This window comes from Phyllopteryx taeniolatus, chromosome 1 (assembly GCF_024500385.1).
Source record: "Phyllopteryx taeniolatus isolate TA_2022b chromosome 1, UOR_Ptae_1.2, whole genome shotgun sequence".
In the NCBI taxonomy this organism is placed as follows: Eukaryota; Metazoa; Chordata; class Actinopteri; order Syngnathiformes; family Syngnathidae; genus Phyllopteryx; species Phyllopteryx taeniolatus.
In genome coordinates, this window is record NC_084502.1 from 406,646 (window position 1) to 430,888 (window position 24,243).

At 45.0% G+C, this 24,243-nt stretch overlaps 3 protein-coding genes across 11 annotated transcripts; 1 reads left to right on the plus strand and 2 right to left on the minus strand.

The window, feature by feature from the left end:
* Positions 1–1,430: 1,430 nt before the first annotated feature.
* On the minus strand, positions 1,431–10,251 carry LOC133477815 (splicing factor U2AF 35 kDa subunit-like). The gene is made up of 8 exons (XM_061773032.1): positions 10,185–10,251; positions 8,459–8,546; positions 8,317–8,383; positions 6,589–6,638; positions 3,991–4,089; positions 3,775–3,908; positions 1,809–1,901; positions 1,431–1,711 (listed from the first exon to the last, which is right to left on the minus strand). Exons 1-8 carry the CDS (start codon positions 10,226–10,228, stop codon positions 1,603–1,605), a joined length of 684 nt encoding a protein of 227 aa, XP_061629016.1. The 5' UTR covers positions 10,229–10,251; the 3' UTR covers positions 1,431–1,602.
* On the plus strand, positions 8,264–14,259 carry LOC133477533 (uncharacterized). Of its 7 annotated transcripts, none has more exons than XM_061772486.1 (7): positions 8,264–10,607; positions 10,693–10,806; positions 11,198–11,512; positions 11,594–11,635; positions 11,718–11,825; positions 12,875–12,909; positions 13,003–14,259. In XM_061772486.1, exons 1-7 carry the CDS (start codon positions 10,538–10,540, stop codon positions 13,207–13,209), a joined length of 891 nt encoding a protein of 296 aa, XP_061628470.1. In that variant the 5' UTR covers positions 8,264–10,537; the 3' UTR covers positions 13,210–14,259. The 7 variants fall into 7 exon arrangements, with proteins under 7 accessions (XP_061628470.1, XP_061628385.1, XP_061628561.1 ...); XM_061772401.1 differs by having other exon boundaries at positions 8,265–10,607; positions 12,985–14,259; XM_061772577.1 differs by having other exon boundaries at positions 8,266–10,607; positions 13,006–14,259.
* Positions 14,260–16,361: 2,102 nt separating this feature from the next.
* On the minus strand, positions 16,362–24,223 carry LOC133477349 (OX-2 membrane glycoprotein-like). Of its 3 annotated transcripts, XM_061772169.1 has the most exons (7): positions 24,099–24,220; positions 23,527–23,656; positions 22,087–22,410; positions 20,897–21,223; positions 18,852–19,139; positions 17,785–17,902; positions 17,545–17,682 (listed from the first exon to the last, which is right to left on the minus strand). In XM_061772169.1, the coding sequence occupies exons 2-6, from the start codon at positions 23,645–23,647 to the stop codon at positions 17,802–17,804; spliced, it is 1,161 nt and encodes a 386-aa protein (XP_061628153.1). In that variant the 5' UTR covers positions 23,648–23,656; positions 24,099–24,220; the 3' UTR covers positions 17,545–17,682; positions 17,785–17,801. The 3 variants fall into 3 exon arrangements, with proteins under 3 accessions (XP_061627993.1, XP_061628070.1, XP_061628153.1); XM_061772009.1 differs by lacking the exon at positions 17,785–17,902 and having other exon boundaries at positions 16,362–17,682; positions 24,099–24,223; XM_061772086.1 differs by having other exon boundaries at positions 17,543–17,902; positions 24,099–24,219.
* Positions 24,224–24,243: the final 20 nt, after the last annotated feature.

Here is a 24,243-nt window from a genome sequence, read left to right on the forward strand (position 1 = left end):
GATCATGACAGTGAAATATACCAATTTCAGTGGACTTTTATTTTGAAATGTCACATCAGATTTTGATGGGACCTCTTTTGTTGGAGACCTGGGGGGGTGTAGTGTCTCCCAGAACTGGACTGGTGTTGTGATATCTCATAAAAAAGATTTAACAGATTTTTTTCAGTCAGGGGTAATGAAAGCAACATATGCAGTTTTCAGAGATTTTTATTTTGAAATACAATATCAGATCTTCATCAAACCTCTTTTTGCGGAGTCCTCGGTGGTCTGTCACACAGATCTGGACTTGTCTTGCGATACCAATGGGATTATGTTGGGGTGGCTTTGGCTCAGTAGAACAGGTTCGATTCCCTGCTACGACTGTCCGCATGTCGAAGTTTCCTTGGGCAAGACACTGAACCCTAATTTGCTCCCAGTGGGCATGGCAGCGCCTTGCATGGCAGCAGTCGCCCATTGGTTTATGAATGTATGTGTGAATATGAGTCTTTGTAAAGCGTTTTGGCCACTGTGATGAGGTAGATAAAGCGCTATATAAGTGCAGTCCATTGCCATTTATTTTTCCTAAGATATCAAATAAAGTAATTTTTTTAATGTATGTATGTAATGTATCTCAAGATTCAAATTAACTTTGCTGGTTGCATTCCTTAACCGAAGAACACTGACGTCCGTATTATTAGGAAGCTTTTATTTTGAAGGTGGCTTTCGCCACGAGTTGGCGACCTATTACCGTAATGCCTAGCATGAACAAAATTAGGGGCGGCTGGCTTGACTGCTACTTTTCGAGTGGAGGCTGGCTTGACCGCAGTGGAAATCGGATGACTTTTCCAATGACGATCTTAAAAACAAACAAACAAACAACTACTGAAGAACTAAAGGTCAAAATTGCGGGATTCACTTCCATTGTGACTAAGCGCTGCTTCCTCTGTAGACATTTTAGGGCAGAAATTCCAGTACAATTTGTTTCAATGATTAGTTTTTCTTACATTGATTTTGATATCGGAAATACTCAGAATGCTGGAGGAGTTTTATTTGTGTGCAAAACTTCAAGTGCACCATAACCGTTACAGGTCAACTTGATTTGACCTTCTCTTAACTTTTGAATGCACGTCTCGCTGTTCTCAAACAAGGAGCTCAATGGCAAAATTCACAGCAGGCGCCCACTTCTGTGCCTTTCTCTAGCTCCCCCGGTCTCTCTGTAGCTCCTGCTGCTGGCTCAATCGTGTTTTGGAGTGAAAATGCAAATATTACAGCCAAATTCTTCACTACCAAAAGATGAGCCACCTCCCTTCTAAACACACAAAAACACAAAATCTACAATGTCAGTTGTTTTTAATTATTTCCCACATGTTGGAATGTAGCACATGTGCATCTCAATTTTTTTTTCCCCAAAGGAATGAAGGGATTCATATTTTCTGAAGTAAACAATGCAGTGTAACAAATCTGTTTTATTGAGAAAGCGACCTGCTGTTCATAAAAAAGGGATCAAAGAAAAACACGAACAATTCACCAAAAGTCTAAATAACCATTTTCACTGTCAGGGTTTTTTTTTTGTTTTTTTCCCCCCCCAAGACGGATTTCGGTAGATTGTTCCATTGTCCGCCTTCAGAATCGTCCTGAGCGTTCTCGATCTCTCGACCTCCGCCTCTCACGGTCCCGCCGCCGATCCTTCGAGCGGGAGCGTCTTTCCCGAGAACGCGAGCGAGAATGTTGCCTGTCGGGAGACAAAAAGTAAATCGTGGAAAACAGCAAAAAAAAAGAGAAATGAATCAAATCAAGTGATCTGCACAACCCAAACGGGGCGTTGGAACCTTTTTCTGCGGCGTCCGTACAACTCTCGTCGGAGTTCCCTGGATATCGGTTTCAGGTGCATGAAGTTGCAGAAGCCGCCTCGGGTGCACTCTCTGGAACACAGCGCGGCAAAATAAGCACGTCTATCTTCAGATATAACAAAAGCACAAGTGCCATGAACGTCCATCTGAAATGGAACCTGCCAACTCCAGCTGACAAGCAGCCTAAATACTCACGTCAGCTGTCAAATTAGCCAAATGTCACGTGACAGAGGAGAGAGAGAGAATAATAATTAGCAGGGTCACTACAAAACGTCTTCCTCCGTTGGGAGTAGAAACCCTGCAGTTACGTTGTACGAACTGGAGTTTTGAGTAATATCAATTCCGACTGCCTGTGAGCCAGTGAAGGTGTCACAATGTGGAAGCGTCTCCACAGACTATTTCTTCCAAATATAACAATACAAGTACAACTACATTTCAAAATATTTTGCTTGTGTGGAAGTTATGGAGAACACACATTCTCCAGTCTAATCATAGTCAATTTAAAGAAAGCACCAAATATCTCGCCGACTAATCAAACAATTGAGTTCAAATTAGGGCTGGTCGATTATAGGATCGAGATCGATGATCATGATAAATTTCCCGTCAATCTCGATGATCAACTGTTATCAATTATTTGCTCGATCTAACACAGTGAGAATGTGCGTGACAACAGCCAATCAGAGTCGACCTTTTGCTGCTCCACTTCCGGTTGCCAGTTGCGGGAGTAAACGGGAAAACGCGCCTCCTCGGCTGACGAAATCCAAACTCCGGGTCCAACTCAGCCGTCGACACACAGAGCACGCCGCGTCCTCTGCGGCCAGCGATGGAGGCAGCCGGGCGGTCCGCGAGTTTCCATCGCCGGTGGTGTCGACAAATTCACGTGGAGCAATGCCGTTAATGGGCTCGGGGCTCTACGCTAACTTTTGCACTGCTCACACTGGCACCAGATCAACTTTTTCATTTGGTCGCACCATTTTTTGAGGAGGTACCGCACGACCATGGCATAACATTGTTTCAATTGACAGTGACTCAAGATATGATATTTGAAAAATATGTCACTGTGAACAAGAAGTTTGTCCGCAACAAGTAGCAGGCAAAACAGGTCAATTGAAATGAAATAAAACAAAGGCTTTATTTATATTGGATCATTTGTTTAACTGAGAGGGGCCAGTTCTTCTCGTGAGGGCTCCTAACCTTCTTCCCACTTCATTTTGGGCATTACCACAAACGTATGATTGACATGCATTGAAAAATGACTGCATAAGTGTACCAGCACCATATAAAAGTATCGTTTATGATTATTCACACTATTTTGAAAATTATTTACAAGCAAAACAAACCACCCATTTAAAATCGTAGTCCCGAACAGAACATGGATAAATCTTTACTTCTGCAATTATTGCACTTTATTTTAATGATAGTTTGTTTTCCTATACAATCCTCTTTAAAGAAGTCTGGGCTTTTTAACTTTACACATACAGTATGATTGATTGATTGATTGATTGATAGATAGATAGATAGATGTTAGCTTTGCTAAAGCGTCGTAAAGTTAGCAAAACCTTTGCACATGACTGTGTTTGTAATAATGAGTGAAATGAAAACGAGAGACAAATTAAGCAGGCAATCTAATGACCTATGTGGAGTATGCAGTGTATACACAAAGTATACTGGTCTATGACATTCATAAAAAAGAACCATCTCAGAGTGCTGAAATCAGGTAACATTATGATTTAAGTACGATCTTAATCAAACTGCTGAATTTTATCCAGATTTTCTTCGAAGGTAAATTTTAAATGTGGCCAGATAAACCACCTGGATCAGACCTTAGTGAAACTTGGTTTGACTTACAGATTCTGGGTTTGGTCCGATAAAAGATTTCAACCTTTTTTGTTTTGATTTTTTAAATTCATATTCCAACAGCAACATCCTGACAGTGGTAACTCACCCCATTTCGTACTGGCGGCAGCAAGCTTCCCTGAAGTCAGTGACAGGCGAGAGCTCGGCATGGACGGGCTGGGCGTTGAACCAGCGGTTGTTCAAGTCCATAACGGCTTTTTCCGCATCCTCTTCGCGACGGAACTGCGAGCAAAGTTGGAGAACAAAGCGGCAGTTGCCGACAGCCCGCAAGGAAAACTGAACAATTCAGTCATTCACGAAGTACCTTGACATAAACGTTGCCGACGAGATGGTCCCCCAAGTTGTCGCACACATTCATCTCCTCCACTTCACCGTACTTCTCCTCCATCTCCGTGAAGACCTCCTGTACCAACACAAGTTGAATTGATTCCGGGTTCAAGCACATTTTCCAAGGTCAAAGTCCCACACTTGGCATTTTGGAATGCTTGGGAATTCTATTTACTACCTGACCACAGCACGAGGGTCAGATATTATTCTTAATCGATGAAAACACAAGCTGTGTACACTGGAGGACATCCTGCTGAATTTATTCAAGTTTTTTACAAAATGGGACAACTACTGGCGCCATTGCTTGATAGTTCGGTCTGGGGCTCCTAGCGAGATCTCGCCTTGTGGAGCGATGACGATCATGAGAAGTGGAAGGGAGCAGCCTCAAAGGACAAAGCAGGAGATTGTTAATCCCCAAAGAAAACAGCTGGTAACGCCGCACCGTAAAGGACTGAAAATCTTGCCGTGCCCTGCTCAAGAAGGCTCGTGTGCGGGCGGCCCACCGGCTTACATTTGCCAGTGAACATCTACCGGTAAATGACTCAGAAAAGCCTCGGAAGCGAGCCCTGTGGTCACATGAAATCAAAGTTGAGCCATCTGGCATGTACTTGACCCAAAGAACACAATCCATGATCCCGCAGTCAGGCAGGAAGGTGGCAACATGGTTTGGGTCTGTTTTGTGCCAAGGGTACAGGGTGACTTCACCGCATTGAGGGGACACTGAACAGAGGCAAGTACAGTCGCAAAGCAAAGAAAATGTATTTATATTGTGCATTTCATTCACGAGGTTAGAAACTTGAACGCTCAAAAGAGTTTCTGGAAAGAGTAGTGGGCCAAAATCCCTCGTGAGCTGAGCGCAAACTTGGTGGCCAACTACAAGAAGTGTCTGAAGTACTGCTGTGCTTACCAAGGGTTTCTCCACAACTACTACTACCTTACGTTTTGCTTAGGGATCAAAAACTTATAGCACTCAATAAAATGCACGTTTTATTTCTTTTCTTCCACTCAAAATATTTGACAGAACTGTCCCCACAAAACTTTTACATTGTCTGTTTTTACACATTTTTGACTGAGGTCCTGTCTATTAGCATAATCAATCAAGCAGTATTTCACAAATGTGTACTCTATCCCAAGATAATCACGGCCGAGTAGAACATCACAGCCTCGACCGTGCTATTGCATTTATACAAGAGTTCTACAAATGTTATTTATTAGTTAACAGTAATGTTTATTTAATCAGTTTTTCAGGTCCACACAGATAGTTGTGCAAGTGTTTCCGTTAATAGCGCAATGAGCAGTGAAGCTCGAGTCACGGTTATCGCTAGCTAGCTATATGTAGTTCTAGCTAGCTGCTTGTGGCTCGAGGATAATCTAATGAGGTATTCTTTCTTGTGCATTAGTTTATTAACACCTCCCATTTTTGTATAAATATTTACAATCGATTATTCTACCGATTATCAATTAATCGCATAAGAACTGACTTTGCATTATCAAACAACAATAGCGATACAAAATATGCATGTGGGGTGCAGCTCTTATTTTTGTCCACCTGGGGTTGCCATCCTTACGGTCTACACTGTACTATCTGTGACTTGGAACGTGTATGGCTTTAAAAGACGGGGCCCAGCTTGGTGAGTGACGTGTGCGCCAGTGAATGAGAATGTAGTTCGCTGTTGTTAGCTCAGGTTAGCCTATCTGCACATTTAGCCCCTGGGTACCAGTTGTGGCTGTTGCCGCTGGCATATGAATGTGCTTAATATTACATGTTTATTTTGTTAGCGTTTGTTCAAGAAAGTGATTGAAAGACCACTGGCGGCCGTGTCCATCTTTGACCACTTGTGGGGGGGTTACAGTACATCCCAACTAGCGGTGCTAAACTCGATTAAATTAGCTAACCATGTTTACGTTACCTTGTGTCGCAATTGTACACCTGCTGATGTGTAAGCCACTTCTGCTTACAGTAGACACATTGCACTTGAATAACAATAATAATAAATTTTATTTGTAAGCGCGTTTCGCAGCCCCCCAAGGATACTATCAATGCTACATTACAAACAGAATTTACAAGAGAATAGAACAAATAAAAATACAGGGCTTGATCTCATTTTCTAAGTGTGGACATTATCGTTCTTTCACACTGGCTTCTTTAACTTCTCCGTGAAGTGGCGCGTTGGAGTCAGCAGTAACTTTAGTTTGTGTGGGGAAAAAAGATGACTGCGAAGCTTCAAGGCCGACATTTTATTTGACGTTATTCAAATGTTGGTTGGCGCAAACCCACGCAGGTAACTGCTGACCGTTGATGCCGGCCAAAAGAAGTGTTTAGAACATCCGCGAGGCGGATTGCGTAACAGCACTCATGGAATGACTCTTGTCCATTCAAACTGCTTGCTGGAAAATAACTGGCGTGAATTAACCAACAAAATGAGAGAATGTTAACATCTTTGTCATGAATTCAGCAATGGATGAAATCATTATTTCCCCCACTGTACGTAAGGGCAGCTGTGTGACAGACGCGCCAACAGAAAAAATCTTGACATGTCACGTTGGAAAAGGAGCGATACAAAAGGTCACTCACCTCAAAGAACTCGTCATAGTGCTCCTGCATTTCCACATCACTGACGGGACCTGCAGTCACAACACAGAAATCAGCAGCACTGTCAAGAACCTCGACTGAGGACAGTTCACGTTTACATTCTACCAGGTGACATGAAATTACAGCCGTGTGAGTGAGTGTGTGTTGTATGTTGAGGAAAAACTAGAACCGGGCCTGGTTGGCTTCCTCCTGGCGGAACAATGTTTTTTTTTTACACGCAGAACGTCACGGTCGGGTTCTTGATGTACTCATTACAAACAGAATCTGGGGTCAGCGACCCGCTTCTGTGGCTGGGACACTGTGTGCTCGGTGTGGGATGAGCGCAAAGCCTACAGGCTCGGACAGAAAGGCCCTGATAAGTCGAGTCTGAAGGTTTCGCTGTGGTTCCTGTCATGGAATGTTAAGGAGAGTTGAATCGTGGGGAGTCCTGGGCCGCCGAACCCAAGGAATCAACCCTCCTTGGCTGTTCCTTCAGCTCAACATCAGCAAAACGAGGCGCAACGTGCTTTGTGCACCTACACGCCGCGCTGGCACAACTCGTTTTTCGACAGGAAACTGCACGTGGCTCCTTAATCTCAAGTGTAGCCAAATTTGGAAGGAAACTGTGCGGTACGGTAACATAAGTGCAGTCAGTGCCAGAGGGTCCTGGGTATGAAGAAGAACTTACAGTGCAAACCATCAGCAGACTTGGGCACAGTTTTCAAGGTTATGAAGGTAAATGTTCAAGAGGGAAACGGTCTGAAATACAAAACGTAAACTTCTGTGACATACAACAACGAAAAAACGTGGAGCTGGGGAGGGAAAACATGTTGTTAGAATCCTCAGGAATGACATCTTCCAACTTCGTCATATTCGAGAGCTCAAAAAGGGATTTGCATGCGTGTGCCCAAAACTCTTGAGTGATAAAGTTTACAAGTTCCAAAACTTGACTTTCCTGTCCTGATACAAGCTTGGAGATCACATGCCAAAGCACCGCGTGACCGAGCGCAGAAAAACAGCACAGAGATGACAACTTTTTTTCTGTGCCGAGGTCAGGCTTCTAATCAGAATGCTGATAAAGATAAACTTTTAACCCACTCGACTATATCTACAGCACTTTAAAAGAACAAACGCAGCTGAAACTAAGTGCTGCACATAAAAAACATTTTAAAGAAAAAAAAAATCTAACAATAATAAACAAAAATTAAAAAAAACAAAAGAAGCTGACTCAGACTCAAAAACTCAGTCAAATTGATGATAGATTTTAACAGTGGCAGAGAGGACACAATTTAAAATTTGAATTATGATTGAGTAAATGAATGCATTCATTACTTTTTAAGCACAACTGAGCTCTTGTTAAAGTAAAACATCCCATTTTGGAGTAAGTGCACACTGTTTAGCAGTGTTAGCGCAAGTGTCTCTGTGACGCTCAGCAAAGTGCCAGCTGTGCATAAAGTGTTTCAAATTGGGGGAGGGGCGTAAAATTCAACAATGTAAACATCCCACATGTATTAAGTCACGTGAGCAGTTTACTGTTTAACAAGCTGGCCTGTCGGCGGTGTACTTTTCCTCACCAAATGTTTGTTCTGGGCGTTCCTCCGCCAGCTAAAAGGTGCAAAAGGTGTTTATGTTCTCGTGTGTTGTGTAGCCGGCAGCCGTTTCGCTGCAAGCGACACCTCGCGTGGCCGCCACTTTAATGAAACACAGGAAGGAGGGGAAGGCGACACTTACAGCGCGACGCGTCGGCAGTCTGTGCACTGTTCTGGGGGTTGCGGTAGATGTTTTGTATCAAAATGGTCTGCGGAGAAAATGAGCAGTTAAAAGGGAAATCAAATCCGCATTCGTAGCAACTGTCGGCTGACGTCATCCTCACCTGGCTGAAGGTCGGTTTGTTGTGCAATCTTGAGCAGCGATCGCCATGTCTGCAAGCTCCGATTTTGAAATAGAAGGAACAATTGACCCTGGAAGGATTCGCATGAACATTTGATCACTTGCTGTGCAACAGCGAAAGAATATTGCACATCATTTTCTTCTTCTTCTTGTCTATTCCCTACACAAATACAGGGTCCCTGAAAAGTCGCGATACACTAAACTTCCTTTTTTCGATTTCTTTTCAGGTATCATTCAGACAGACGAGAGGCCATCATCACCATTTATCAGCTTGGGCTTTGCAGCTTTTGTACGCATATGATCATTCCCTGGCCAATGGCTCACCGATCGGCAAATTGATAACACATGATCAGGAACTACTTCAGGTCGTGCAAAGGCTTCAAGCGAAAGATTATGATGCTCAACAACGTCAAAAGCTTCGACTTTCCGCCTGTTTTCGGATTTTGATGTTTTCATCAGCGGTGGTAGTCGCGGGTCTTCCGCTGCCGTTCCGAGAAACTTGCCACAGATCGAGTAAGTAGCACTGTGCGTTGTGACAACGGTCACGAAGCTACTCAAACTGGTGCTGAACTGCAGTCGAGGACAGAAAAACGTCTTGCAACGCCGCTCCAATCTCCACCGGCGAGGGTAACACGTGCTTACAAAAACTGCAACGCCGTCGAAGGCTGATGGCCGCACGTCTGTCTGCATGATACCTGAAAGGAAATGGAAAACTGTGTCTTGTGACTTTTGGGACATGATGTAGTTTTGATATTGTATAAAGGCATTGTTTTTATCGACTTCATTGTCTCCAAGATCTGGTTTAGCACAGTCTTTTTTTCTTTATCTGGTTCTTGGTAGCCCTCGTATTTCCGTGCGGTCTGTCCTTCGTTTCTTCTCATCAGAAGTCGAAAGCGCCTCAGTCTACTTTCTTTGAGACTTCAGTTACCTCCCTCGACCCCCTGACCAATTCATTTCTCATTACGTCACTCCAGAGATCAATCTCAACATCTTTATTCCTGTAAGATCAAGCTTCTTGAGTGGTGCTGCGTCCAAACGCACATCACGGCTGGTATTCTTTTTCTTTTCTTTTTTTAACTGAATTTTGTGGGGACAGTTCTGTCACATCATGAACATGATCTCACTTGCGCATCGTTTCATTTACACAATGGCACGACAAGTGTATATGATAGAAGTGCCCAAGACGGCATATGTCCGTATTGTTTGGACTGAAATATCTTAGAAAAGTTAAAATATTTGTCACATTGTGAGTAACAGTCACTTTGTTTGATCGTAAAATGTTTTAATACATATGTAGAATAATAATACAACTTAGTAGAATCAAGCCAACGATTACTGTTTGGTGGTTGGGTGAAGCGAAACGCAGAAGTTCGCTAGCGGTGAAAAGCAAACGTGGCCGTAAAGATGCGGCCAACTCGTACAAGATGTGCTTGCGAAGTATTTCCTAGTGAGGAGAAGCGGCTCCGAAAATGGATGGACTTGTGAGCGCCTCGCAGCTGCAGATTTGCGGCCGTGATTTCCTGTTTCATTCATTGCGCTAGCTCCGCTTGTTAGCTCCTCTTGCTAATATCAGCTCGACTGTGCCACTCAGTTAAGCCTAACCGCCATCCACTGAGCTCACCTACCAGTCAGGCTCGGAAACTGTAGTGGCGCTTTTCGAGTAAACCGCCTTTCTCGCTTTATGAAGAAAAACAGACAGGGAAACCTACTTGTCTTTCTCTGTGCCGAAAATGGACGCCAGGTACTCCGCCATTTTCGGCTCGTCGGAGACGTACGGAATACGTCATTACGTACAGACCTACGTCACTACGTAAACCCTCGGTCATCAAACGGACATTAAGCAATAACACTCGTGACCACACCGAGGCGCTGTTGTTCCAAAATACCACGTCCAGTTACTCTCGTGAGCGTGTGGTTGAAATTTGAACGTGCATGTGACTTTTCACTCAATTGCACATAACATTGCAAAGCCAGATCAGACAGAGGAAGTTGTGCTTGTGTGTTTGTGTAACCAAATGACAAACTTGCTGCAAGGAGAAGATGAGGAGTGTTGCCTTCAACCATGAAGCACTGCTGGTGTGTGCTGCTTGCGTCCGTCTTGGCAGTGCTGCGTCTTACTTCAAGCGTCAGCTGTAAGTTGCTGTTTTTTGTTTTTGTGTTATCCTTCACCGTCCGAGGTCCTAAAGCTTGCGTAACTCATACGTTTGTTCGGTCCAGATGTGATGCGCCGTATCATCGAGCTTGTTGTGGTTTTGCCACTGCAGGCTCGGCTCGGGCCCTTCTGTGGACAGTCGGCATATGTTCTCTCCTTGCTTGTGTGCTTTTCTCCAGGTACTCTGGCTTCCTCCCAACTTGCCAAAACAACAAATGTTGTGAATGCTTGTTGTTTGTTTGTGCAGCGCGATTGGCTGGTGACCAGTCCAGGGTGTACTTCCGCACCTCACTTATCCCAAACGAGGACAAGCGCGACAGAGAATGTCAACTTGTCAAAGCGCTTCAAATCAAGCTGAAAAGCTTCAATTGTGTCTGAATTATTTGTTCAGACTCACTGCGGTGGTGTGTACAGGCAAAACCATGAACGTGTCCCTTGTCCAAATAGTGGACTACAGTTCCTGATAGGAGGCCTGCAAAAATTCTCTATGGAGGTCTGAAAGTGCTGTGGGCCATATTTACACGCGTCTTCTAAATGTATGTTTGTGTGCTTCTCATCCCCTCTGTCCAGACGGAGAAGACTGCCTGCAAATCATGCAGCACAAAAGCGATCGCAACGTTCCCGTCGGGGGAAGCGTCAAGATTAATTGCACATACCGGTATATGAATTGCTCTAATCCATCGTACGTCTCCTGGTATAAATTGGAAAGCAACATTTTTGTGCCAGTGACCAATGACTCTCGCACTAACGTGAAATCGGTCCACGTGAGCAACTCGGATACCATGTTGTTACTAAGCTTCACAAATATACAAGTAAGCAATGCGGGTTTCTATCGGTGTCAAAGTGGACTCACCTTAGGACAGAACATCAAAGTGTCCGTGTATGGTACGTGTCCTTAACACGGTCATCGATTGCGGTGAATTTTGCCGGTCATTCCGAGATTAAATTCCACCTTTGGTTTCCCAGATAACCACGTGACGACCAACATCTCGCTGAGGAACGAAACTCGTAAGAATGTATTTGTTTTATTCGCCTGCTATTTTGCTACACACGTCCTCTTTGAAATCAAGTCTATGTGTGTTTTTTGCAGCCATGACAGCGGACGTGCGATGGATGTACGCGTACTCCGCCGTAGGCACGATGGCGTTTGTCATCGTCGTCGTTTGCATTTCGGTCATTTCCATGCAGCGGTGTAAAGGTGAGCTGTTTTCTATTTACCACCTTTTTGTAAGCCAATGCAAATGCTACTCACACACACACACAAAACTAGGTCTCGTCGGCTGGTCTATAACAAGGAGCCGAAGGGCAAAATTCACAATCTGCTGTTTGATCCATGAATGAGCAAGATATTTCTCGGCTCAATGAAAATAACATTTTAAACAGTGCTCTTCGTCACGCTGTTTACATATTTAAACCACGAGACGAAGGCGGCTTCGAACAGGAAGTTCTCAGAGAGGAAGCGGCCACTTAGCCGAGAGTGTCACACCGTGCGATCGGGAGAGAAAGCCAGACTGGAGGAATCACAGAAAGGCATAGAAGTGGACGACCGTGGGATACAAAAACGATTAAAAATCACTGCATCGAATGTTCAAACTGTGCAGAATGTTACAGTGCATTCAGCTTACTTTCATCCAGTACACTACATGTTCCAAATACAGTTGAGTTGTATTTCAATTTGAAGTATTTAATTAATTCATTTTTTTTTAAAGGAATTAATTTGCATTTAATCTATTAGAAATGTTAGATTTCAAACATTTAGTCTGGCACTTTTTTTTTTATTTATCACGCGCAATAGATCATTGAATCATTATTTAAGTACATCCCTCCTTTTTTAAGTGTAGTGTTAATGTTCAAACTTATTAGAGTAATGTCGTCATCTGCCTCGTTTTTGTTGAACATCTCCACCTAATATGCGACACAGTATTGTTGTCATTATTTTTTTGAGGTCGCACTTGGTACAAAAGGTTTGAGAACCGCTGTATTAGCCTATTCATAGGTCAAAAAAAGCTGGCGTGAATTTTGCCATTCGGCTCCTTGAACTGCAACTTGAGCAAAACCGACTAAAACATTCAACAGTTTACAAAAGGGCCAATTAAGTTCACCTAAAATTTCCCCAAAAAAGTAATAATAAAAAAAAACATAGTGGAAATAGTGTATGAACCTGTTCGTACATATTCATAAATATGAAGCCAGTCCATATGTGATCCGATAAAAAAATAAATAAATAAATGCATCTCCCTCATGCAGGCAACTCGGAGAGGGAGACGCAAAGTGACAATCAAGTGAGTTATCCCCAATCTTCTTCTTGTCAGTGTTTCTAAACAGCGGGTATGAATGATGTCTGTTCATGTTTGAAGCACTTGTCTCTGCTAAAGCAGCCGGCGAGTGCCGAAACCTCCTCCGGCAGCTTCATGTCCAGCAGGATGACGTCCAAGGAGGAAAAGCCTTCAGAAAGGAGGACAGAGAAAGACGCGAGCTCCGTCGTGTACACCGCACTCCATCACCAGCTGCCCGCCGGTGCCCCCGTGCCACCGAGGCGGCCCAAAGAGGAAAGTTCCGAGTACGCAGACATTCGAGTATGATGCCACGCGCGGCTGCCGGCGGAAGATCAGCAGCTTTCGCCCACGGTCGTGCCGGTGAACTGACTACTTTCACATGAGACTGAAACCAGCAGCTTCCTCTTTCCTTTGTAGGAAGGAGATGTGACCTTCAGGGGTTATTTTTTTTATGTATTTTATTTATTTTATTTTTTTGAAAGAAAAATTCAAAAGGTAGTGACACATCCAAAAAGTTTGTATAAGCGGAAGGTGCACACATTCACGTGGGCGTGCTGCGGTTTATGAAAGTTGTCACCACAGCACCTGCATCATCTGCTCTGTGCACCGTAGCACTCTCAAAAGAGCCGCTAACGTTTCTCATCCATCCCTTGAACATGAAACGGGTGGTTCCTCCTCGTGCTGGAAGTCGAACATTGACCATATCGCACTACATCGCACTTAATTGGCTTTGACAGGAGAAATAGGGATTGAACAATGACTTCAGAGACATTTCAAAGCACAAAGGGACCTTCTCCAATGAGCTTGTCAATTTTGTTGTTAATTCAGTCAGTTGAAGCTTTTGTTTTGCTTTAAGCAGAAGAAAATGGGAGTGCTTAATAAATAAATAAAACTAAATACATTTTCATGTTGATAAAACGTCGAGCAACAGTTCGAGCTCCTTGTTGGCAGGTGACAGTTTATTGGATTTTGTGTCTAATTTCACGCCGGATGACACTTTAAAAATATATTTCAGCTAATTTCTCGACATGCGCAAATGACAAAACCATCAATATATTTGCTGTTATCTTAAAAGGCCCTGTAAAGTAAAAAAAAAAAATCTTGTAAATTTGAAACACCAATGTTAACAAGCGTGCCAAATTTGAATGAATAATAAAAAAGAAAGTATATACTGTAAAAGGAAGCTCCAAAATTGTGAAAATGAGGCACCTCCTCCCAGCTCTATGACACTCATTTTTCAACTGTCAATCAAATAGGTTGGTTTGTACAGCATGTGCTCAAATGTCCGTTAGCTCGTTAGTTAGTTAGCAACAGGCTGCATAACGTGCTACTGTGTTTAATAAACAGTTAGCTTTCCCCAGGGTGTCTCTATTATGTGTGCCCACACACAGCAACACCAAGCGACACGTGAGACGAACCCGCCGCCGGTCTCGTGAGCTCGCTAGCTTGTGGGCTAGCGAACGTACTACACAGTCAACTTTCCCTGAAGTGTCTCTGTTATGTGTGCCCACACACAGCAACATCAAGCGAGGCGCTGACACGTGAGATGAAGCCGCCGCCGGTCTAGCGAGCTCACTAGCTCGTTAGCTCGTGGGCTAGCAAACATAATAAACAGTTAACTTTCCCTGAAGTGTCTCTGTTGTGCGGATCTACATGGGTGTGGAGTATTAGAAGGCCCCACCGCCGGTCCACTAGCGGCTACTAGCTGTTAGCGGGCCCGCAGACCGGCAGTCTAATTCGTCCTGGCCTCGCTCCGTGCGCCACGCGTGGCTAAACGCTTTAGGGAAGTTTTAATTTTTCAGGTTGTAGGCACAGCTTGATGGCTAACTGCATGCTGTAGTGGTAGAAAGAGCTTAACGCTATATCTCAACAATTCAGTACTTAATTGTTCTCAGTCTTTGCACGTTTTCAGCACTTATCATTTAACATATTTCATGTATTTAGAAACCAAAAAATGGAAATGTGTTCACGGGGTCTTCAGGTAAAACCTGAGCAACACTTGTCAAAGGCCGTTTTGTGCCCTCTCACACGCACGCAAAACTTCACAACTTCCCACAAGACTGTTTTGATGTCAACCTCACCAGGTCGACAACAGATCTTCCCGTCCTCAAGTGCTTGCTCAGAGAGACGCAACATTTCGGTACGCAACAAAACAACAGCATACCAAAAACTACTAAAGAGCAGAAGGTATTTGGGTTTTTAACGAGGTGGCACTTGTGCGCCGGGTCCCGTTTTTAACACGAGGTCCTTCCTTCCTCGCCCGAGCGGTCATTAAGACCAGGATAAGCCGTCGATCTCTGTAACGCTGCGCTCGTGAAGCCCTTGGAGACTCTGCTGAGATTAAAAGCTAAATAAATAAACTTGACTTGATCTTAAATATGATTGGCTTTTTCTGAATGCAGCCACACCCCCAGTGATGAGACGGTGTGCGCATGAGTGCAACCCCATTATCGCGGTTGTTTGTTTGTACTTACTCTACTTCCAAAGATTTCAACTGACTTGTGCAGGTCATAGGTCACATTAACGGTGGAGAAAGTTTCGATTTTTTAAAATCACAAAACCTTGGCATTTGAACAGGGGTGTGTGGACTTTCGATATCCCCTGTAGCTAGATCGATGTGGAGCTGTGCCATTACGGCGGCCGGATGCGGTTCCTCCCTTGCGCATCCTGCCGGCGCCGAAAGGTGCCAAACCAACAAACATTCAAACCGTTCATGTGGTCACTCTTTTGTTTTGCCAGCCTTGAGTCTCCAATAAAACAAACAAGTCGCTGGGCCAACCTCAGCTTTTCATGCTGTTGGTGAGTTGGCTCCATAAGGAATTATTTTGGACAACATCTTTTACACTCAAAGCCTGGAGTTTTACCGTAAGTTGGGTGTGGCACTGTTTCATGTGAGGGAGGACTCAGGGAAGTATTTTTGTCACGGCCTCCTCCCTACGCATTCCTCCCGCACAGAGGACAGACGTGTCCTTTTGCCCGAACTGTAAACAATCTCCACTCTTGCTATTCTGTTCAGGAGCAGGAAAGGAGGACAACAGGACAAGAACATGCACAGGCAAAGACATTTGTGCACTGATTTTTAATTGTAGTGCAATAAAAGATGCAGTCGGTCTTATTAACTAAACATTTCGTTCAGCTGAGTGACTTGGGCCCTCGACGTTATCAAATTCAAGTCGAACCTCCAAAGGTTGAGCAAGACCTGTTCGGGATGCTGGTCAGCCTCCCGATCGGCTGGCAATTCTCCAATAGGAAATAATGGAGACACTAATGATCTGCGGCACTGTTACTACGACTGTCGAGGCAATATTAAAGGAGACGTTTTTTTTTTTTAATCTCAATTTAAAGTAGTTCCCAGGTTTCTTAACAAAACATCTGCGATATGCTTTCATGAAAATTCCCAAAGAAAAAAAAAACTATTCTAGCCATACAGCAGCTGAAATAAGAATTTAACACGTCACCATTTTTCTCATTAAATATATTTGTAAAGGTGCAATTGACATGAACATTTCACCAGATGTCGGGAACAACCCAAGTAGTCCATACATACAAAGAAAGTAGAACAAATAAGAAGTTGTGTGTAATAATGTGAAATGACAAAGGGAAAAAGTATTGAACACCCCAACTGGAATTTACTACTGGTAATACTTTGTACAAAAGCCTTTGTTTGCAATGACAGCTTCAAGACGCCTCCTGTATGGAGAAACTAGTCGCATGCATTGCGCTGGTGGGATTGTGGCCCATTCCTCCACACAAGGAGTCTTCAAATCTTGACGGTTCCGTAAGGCTTCTTTTATGGACCTTGAGTTTCAGTTCTTTCCATAGATTTTCCATTGGACACAAGTCAGGTGATTGGCTGGCCCATTCTAGCAGCTTTATTTATTTTTTCTTTGAAACCAATTGAGAGTTTCCTTGGCAGTATGTTTTGGATCATTATCCTGCTGAAAGGTACACCCTCGTTTCATTTTCATCATCCTCAAAGGTAGCAGCAGATTTTTGTCAAGAATGTCTCGGTACATGTTGGTGCATGGTCACCGCGTCGACAACTTAGCCGAACATTATTAGAACGTTCCAATCGGACGCTAATGCCGCTAACACTGCAACTCTGCTTACCCCGTGGCTTTGACAAGCTAGCGCTTCTGCCGCCGCGCCAAAGTGGTTCTTTCGCTCCGGAACTTCGGCCAGTCTCGTTGCCAAGTCATTGGTGGGAAACATGTTGTGGGTGGTTATTACAATTCATAAATGCGGAACGAAAATAACCTAATGCTTGAATGCTGATGGGTCATGCGAGACAGTGAACTCAAGTTTGGGGCAATTGTGTATAAACGTACTGTATATTCCCTTAAAGTTGGGCGAAATTCCAAACTGCATTGCGTGGGCATCAACGTTACTGTAATTCTTTTTGATTCTTCATCGCCCTTCTTCAGGCAAAGAAGGATGCAAGTGGATATTTAAAACGTACCCTCAATATGAGGCAGTCAAACGGCTTCTTATGAGCCAATCGGCCGAGAAAAAGCTCACAATCCCAACAACAGTAGTAAATATAAAGAAATCTAACAACGGTATCAAATAACATTTGAAAAAGGTTAAAATACATCATTCAATACATAACTGAGTATTACGAAGTATTTCAGTGAAGGCTTTTATAAAGGCAGAAGATCGAACGGAGCCTCACAATGCCAACGTCACACTTTCCACACAAGTGAACAGGAATGATGACGACGATGATGAGGAGGAGGAGGAGGATGACGCCGACACGCTTTGACGCACCCACGCCAACACCTGTGTGTGGAAAGGAGCTTTGAAACCCGGGCCTTGCCAACGACCTTTGCCAACCTTGTCCAAATAAACTTTGTCTTTGTCAGAAGGGATGTTTTTCCATGCCTGCCGGGAGCCATTTTCTAAGCGAAGAATTTACGGCGGAGGTAGACACACAAGCAGAGGAGGATCAGGACTGCAACCAAGATGCACAGCAAGATGATGACCGTCTGGCCGGGACTCACTGCAGCGCAGAAACACACCCAGTTCTACTCCCGAATGACCAGCAGGTAAGACACAAATGAAACATCGAATGCAGTCACAAACCCCCGCCAGAATTACTCTTCAAAGCAAAGACCATGATGGCGACTCCAGTCAGAGTTGTTTGGAGTGCGAAACGGCTTTTAGTTGATACTCAGATGTTCAATTATTCTACATGATGAATATGGAAGCTGTGTTAAATTGGAATGCTTCACTTTAAGAAGTTTTAGACATACTAATAGTTTAGATACTGTATATTGGCCAATAATATCATTACCGTACTTCAACTTACTGGTTTAAGATAAAGTGAAGATAGGAAATGTGTTTCTAAATACATAAAAGGTGTTTGAAGATAATTGCTGAATACGTGTAAAAAGACTAAAGCATACAGAGTACTGAATTGTGGAGATGTGGCGTTAAATTGGTTTTCACTATTTCAATCTTTGTTTGTTTGTTGTTGGTTTTTTTTGTGGGGGGGGGCGGGGGGGGGGCATGGCTGAAACGACGCCCAGCGACACACTTGGGCATCCAGCGTGAGTCACCATTGCTCCATTATTTAAGAACTGAAGCGCCTTTGTTTGTATCAGTGGTTATCCTGCAACTTAGTTAGTATTACCAGGCCCATTTCTACCAATACGCTGTGCAGTTAGCTAGCTAGCTAAGCTAACAACCTGAAAATGCATCTTCCCTGGTTGCCACGATTTACAGAAGAGCTCGACGTCATTCTTAAAATTCCCAAGTGAGGAGGTGACGCCACGGACGCCTTCAGGGCCTATTAGCTTGCGAGCTAGCCGGTGGCTAGCGCCTCTCGTCGCAAGATGAGAATCCTTTTATGAACTATGAGTTTGAAATAAACAATTGAACTGACTAGCTAAAAGCAGTCACGCAACCAATAACGAAACCGATTAAAAGGAGGACTCTGGACATCTCACCGCGTGTGTTGTGGAGGGCCACATAGAGAGGTTTTTCCAGTCCCTGATGGCGTACGACGCACCGGACCGAGCGCTCTGTGAGCGTGCCTGACGCGAGGACGAGCGTGCTCGTCACCGTCGTTATGCCGTCACCTTCGGCGTAGCGGGAAACAAACGACGTGTTGAGACTTTGGTCGTCCCCGCCGATGCTCCAAGTGATCTGCGCCGCGGGCCGTGATCGTGTGGTGCAGTTGGCCTCGGTGACGCCTGAAGACGAGCTCACATGGGCCACCGTCACCTCGGGTAAAACTGCCGGAGAAAATTAGGAACTGGTTAAGATAAGAAACAGCCATTTGTCCACATATACAGTGCCAGATCACAAGGATAGCTCGAATTTGTCTCAACTGAACGGTCTGTTGTTGACCCTTATGGAGGTTTTTAGTCCTTACAGAACCTAAACACACGGGTTCTCAAACATTTGGGGTCAAGGGACCTCTTGCGGCAGAGAAACCCAAATATGAATGACCCGTTTCATAGAAAGGAACAGAACCAAATTCAATTGAATTCAATTCAGTATTTATGCATCGTCGCTAGCCGACGTGCCCTGCTTCTGCTAACAACATGGCTGCAAACAGAGTGGAGCTAGTTTCCAAAAGCACAGTCAGTTTTACCAACTTAGTGATCGTTCCGACCCCTGTAGCCACAATTTTTCGAAAAAAGCGAACAGTGACTTTTTAATCCCCGCTGAGAAACGTGAGCAGATTTTTTTTCACCTTGTTTTGCGCATAACAAGAAAGGACGCCATCACAAAGTCGTTCGTCCTGAACATTGCCAAAGACATGGTGCTCATTTCTACCTTGCAAAAGCAGTGATTTAGCCACGTTGGAAACTTTTGACCCGAGGTTTGTGCTTCCAAGCCCCACATTTTTGCAAAGGTCGCCTCGCCTCATATCCCAGCTTTTAATTGGCCATTTTTTTTTTCAACGTGGGAGGAAAAAGACAAACCAAAAGCCACCAGCAAAGCCCCCAGAGAACATGCAACATGCAAACTGAAAGGAACCCCGAGCAAAGTAAGGAGCCACCATTTCACCGCATCGCCTGCTTGGAAACTCGATCAACAAATAAAAACAACATTATTGTAATGATCTATTTTCATTACAAAACTACACTTTTTGGTGATGTGGGGTTTTTTTTCCCCCTAAAACAATCACCTCTTACCTCTTACCCCCACCCCAAAAAAAGTTGTTTTGGAAGCTGTGGCGTCACTCAGAGCAGATTGTGATTTATGTATACACTCGTTTCCCCTTCCTGAGCGATAAAAGGGCTGCTCGAGCATTAACTTCCCTTCTCAAAGTTCTGCCCACTTACATCTCGTGTACTGTAGAGCACAGGCCAAATGCCTTTGGACATCTGGACATTCAAACGAATAAGAAGCAAAACCCAAAGACTTTCGGTCCGTCCTTTGCAGCTGTAACACTTTTCGTTGTGCATTGACAATGGTTGTTTGTTTCTATGTGCCCTGCGATTGGCCGGCGACCGGTTCGGGGTGTGCCTCCCGCCCGATGACAGCTGGGAGGGGCGCCGGCATTGTCCCCCACCCTTGTGAGGAGAAGCGGCTCGGAAAACGGATGGACCTAAAATGCACTGTAACCTTTACAGGCGAACTTCATTTGAACTTTTGTTGAATGCACATTCGAAGGTCCAACCGTTCAACGTTTCAGTACTTCTGGGCGTTAAGAGCTGAAGGGCAAAATGCACAACGGCTATTTGAAGGGTGACTCGACCAATCAATGTCCCGGTTAAATTGGAATTGGTTTTAAAACGGTCACGTTGTTCACATTTTGACATCGAGACTGAGACGATGCCAAACGAGGCTTCCAACATGTTCTCAGAGGAAAGTGGCCACTGAGCAGCAGGTTGCAATGGACTGAAAGAGTCACAGAAAGGCATGGAAACGGACATCCTTGAAAATGTTTAGCGTGTTGTAGAGTCATTGATATCATTGGCTTCTTCTCCTACAGGTGACGTTGTAAATCACCTCACAATCTGTGCGATTGAGCACTGACCATAAACAGAGAGGCAAGCGGTGGCGCTCCTGGTGCCGTCGGGGAACGTGTGGAACTCGCACGTGTAGCACGCCTCGTCCTCTACGCCGACGGCCCGGAAAGCCAGCCGGGTGCGGCCGAGACTCTGGCTCAGGCTCAGACGACCCCGCAGCGTCTCCTCCACGTCGTAGTGGCCTGGGGAGTAGGAGGCCACCGTGACGCCGCCGCCCCCTTCCGCCGTCTTCTTCCACAGAACCTGGAGCACCCGATCGGGCAGGCCGTACCGGCAGGACAGGGCGGCCGGCTCGCCACGCTGGGCTTTCTCGTCGCCGTCTTGATGCGCCCTGGCTGGAACGAAGCACATTTGGGGCTGTTACTATCGCACGCTTTCTGCTCACATCTGCCGGGACCCGAACGTGCAGTAAAAAGCCTCGGGAGTCGCTTTAACGAGGAGGAGGCCGGGGCTCAAACTGCGCATGCTCGCTGGCAGCGAGGCTGCTGAGTGGGTGGGCCGCCGTTCCGTCCATGCAACACACAAGCTTGCATCTTTTCAAAAATATAGAGGCCGAGGTTCTGTTCCCTAAAGTGCACATTTGCTAAAGTTTTCAAGTTCAATTCGACTGCACTGGACTTCAAAAGTTGAGATAAGCTGCTGCGTAGCTACAAGCTTCCTCCCAATATGTTTGAATGTGCGTCATCTTTCCAATGTTGTCGGTTTTCAACGTGTTTAATGCAGTCGCACGTTCGCGCAGCACGACAGAGAACGCGGGTACACAACCGGTACTCATACCGCACTTTGAGAATCACCGACATCCATGAAAATCTGCACAGATAAAGAAAAAAAAAAAAAAAGCAAACCATTTTTAGCAAGCATATTGGTGTTGGTTATTGATGTAAATGTAAGCTAATCATGACTGGCAATTACATTGCTAGGCTAACGAAATGCTGAATTAGCCAATGATAACAGCTGAAAAAATACACTTTACTTTCTTTCTGATTAGATGGAGAATATTTGGTGGTTTTGGGTCGGCACAAATCCGCCGCAAATCCTAATTGCAGACAAAAACGGCCAACATTTCTCTCACATCGAGCGTGGATGGGGAATATCTGGCTTCTGTGAATCTCTCAACCGAGAGCTCGACCTCAGTCGACTTTACGCCTGCTCTTCTTCGTTCCGCTGTCGCGCGAAGGTTGAAAAAGGCCGAACTCACCGGTCACGCTGACGCACGTGCTGCCTTGTTGCGAGCCCGCAGGAAAGACGTCGAAGATGCAGCGGTAGCAGCCCTCATCCTGCGGGCGCGCCTCGGCGATGGCGATGTAGCTGGAGTCCCGGCGCCAGGAGACCAGCCGCACGCCGGGCGCTCGGTGGCTGACGCGGATCGGCGTGGCGTGCCGGTACGCCAGCAGCAGCTCGTCGCGTCCGTCCAGCCAGCGCACTTGATGGACGCTGTCGCCCGTTGCCGTGGTGACATTGCAGCCCAAGAGGAGGGGTCGGCCCGCCTCGGCACTCACGCTGGCACGTGATGCCACCTCACCTGCGAGGACGCGATGTTACCTAACGTCAGTGTCGTCCTCGTCCTCATATTTCTGTTCAATATTTGAGCCCGCCGGTAGGTTGGGAAAAAAATGAAGCGCCGACAACAGTTTTGCCCGAACGAAACCTCAAATTCACGTCTGTCATAACAGAATGCACACAAAAAAAAAAAAAACATTGTGGATGTAATTGAACAGGAAGTTGACATTTTGGGTGAATTCCAGGACTCGTACTAGGAAATTGGCCCAAATGAGCCTCAGTCTGCACCAAATATCGGAATTCTGTATTTTTGACAAGGGACGACGTACATGAATGGTCATTTCATTTTCATCAAAGTAAATGCACCCGAGTTAGCCGAACAGCTAGTTTTCAGCCGCAGTCCCTTCGCCGTCCCAGAATACGTCAAGCAGAACTCAAAGTGTACGTGGAACGCTCGACGGCAACTCGCGAAAACGTTTCGACGACAAAGTTTGATCAGGAAAAATAGGGGGCCCGCAGATTGAATATCTATTTACGTTTATCTGTCGGCAGCAAAGTGCTTCGCACTTGTGAAGTTTGGGGGTTTGAATGTGCGTGCGTTTCCTTCATCCCACGCTTATACCCATAAAGGGTTAAAAAAAAACAACAACAACACACACACACACACACACACACACACAGGATGAAGACAATAAGTCGACGCACCAGACGTTAGAAAAGCGAAGCAGGCCCACACTAACAGCAGTGACTCACCTTCATGCCTTTGCCAGTCTTCGTGTTTCTTTGGTGGTTACCTTATTTGGAAACTCGGATGACCATGAGGAATGCGACAATGCAGTTGACGCGGCTTAATGAGTGCAACAGCTTCCAAAAAAACATACAAAGCTCCATTATTTTCTGCGCGGGAACAAAAAAAAAAAAAAAAAAAAAAAGTTTGAAAGGTGATCGTGGGCTTTTTATATTTTTCCAGGCCGAACACGTGCGGCGAACGATGAGCGATGTTTTGCACGACGCCCCGACATCACTCCAAGCACAGATTGCCGACGTCGCGTAGAAATCGCTGGGATTTCCATTGATCGGCTCGATTTCGGTTTCGCGCAGTTCCCGTTTTGTATTATTGGCCTCCCGAGAAACTAACCTCGCGCGCCGGACGGTCCTCCGATCCAGAGCAGGAGAAGCGCAAACGTGTCCAACCGCAGCGAGATTCGAAACTCGGAAAAGTCTCGCCACCGACTCCAGAAAGCAACGTCCCACTTCATTTCGTTTTGCTGCACGACAAACACATGGAAGAAATGCACATTGGGGAATTCAATGACATGGCGCAGTTTGAAGACTCAATTATTCCACATTGAATTGATTTCGCCCATTTTCCTTATTTTGTTTCAGTATCGTTCTTTTTTGTCATTTTATTTAATACACAGTTTTGTAGAAATCTTTCTGATAATAGTGATTACTGATCGTGAAAAGTGACTTATTGTTGCACTACAAATTATTTGTAAACCTGTAAAGTAATAAAAGGGATGCCACTTCTTACACTCAACGCATAGGACACTTGATTATTTATTATTACTCAACAGGAAGCTACGGAATACATACATAGATGGACACTTACTGATTCAAGAGGAGTATTACGTATTAGTATATTGTTAAGAACCAAAGGTTTTCCTCAGCAGGATAATGGACGTAGAAAAGGCTGCAGATGAAACTCACCCACGGCGGTCAGACGGCTGCGTGAAGTGACTGTCGGTGAGAGCGGGGTGTTTTCGAATTTTGCAGGTGACGCCCTGAGCGCTCCCGTCGAGCGGAGAGGAGCAAGTGATGGAAGTTGCGTTCCCCCCCGGGGACTCACTCCAGA

What these genes read in the sequence shown, in the direction of transcription:
- LOC133477815 (XM_061773032.1), bottom strand. Translation starts at nt 10,228, where the DNA reads ATGGCGGAGTACCTGGCGTCCATTTTCGGCACAGAGAAAGACAA. An exon ending in TTCGGCACAGAGAAAGACAA is followed by an intron (nt 8,547 to 10,184) that starts GTAGGTTTCCCT and finishes GAATCCTTCCAG; the next exon opens with GGTCAATTGTTCCTTCTATT. An exon ending in TCGGCAACGTTTATGTCAAG is followed by an intron (nt 3,909 to 3,990) that starts GTACTTCGTGAA and finishes CTTTGCTCGCAG; the next exon opens with TTCCGTCGCGAAGAGGATGC.
- LOC133477533 (XM_061772401.1), top strand. Translation starts at nt 10,538, where the DNA reads ATGAAGCACTGCTGGTGTGTGCTGCTTGCGTCCGTCTTGGCAGTGCTG. An exon ending in GCTTGTGTGCTTTTCTCCAG is followed by an intron (nt 10,807 to 11,197) that starts GTACTCTGGCTT and finishes CCCTCTGTCCAG; the next exon opens with ACGGAGAAGACTGCCTGCAA. An exon ending in CATCAAAGTGTCCGTGTATG is followed by an intron (nt 11,513 to 11,593) that starts GTACGTGTCCTT and finishes TTGGTTTCCCAG; the next exon opens with ATAACCACGTGACGACCAAC.
- LOC133477349 (XM_061772009.1), bottom strand. Translation starts at nt 23,647, where the DNA reads ATGAAGTGGGACGTTGCTTTCTGGAGTCGGTGGCGAGACTTTTCCGAG. An exon ending in AGGACCGTCCGGCGCGCGAG is followed by an intron (nt 22,411 to 23,526) that starts GTTAGTTTCTCG and finishes GCGTCCTCGCAG; the next exon opens with GTGAGGTGGCATCACGTGCC. An exon ending in GGCCCTCCACAACACACGCG is followed by an intron (nt 17,683 to 18,851) that starts GTGAGATGTCCA and finishes TTCCACACACAG; the next exon opens with GTGTTGGCGTGGGTGCGTCA.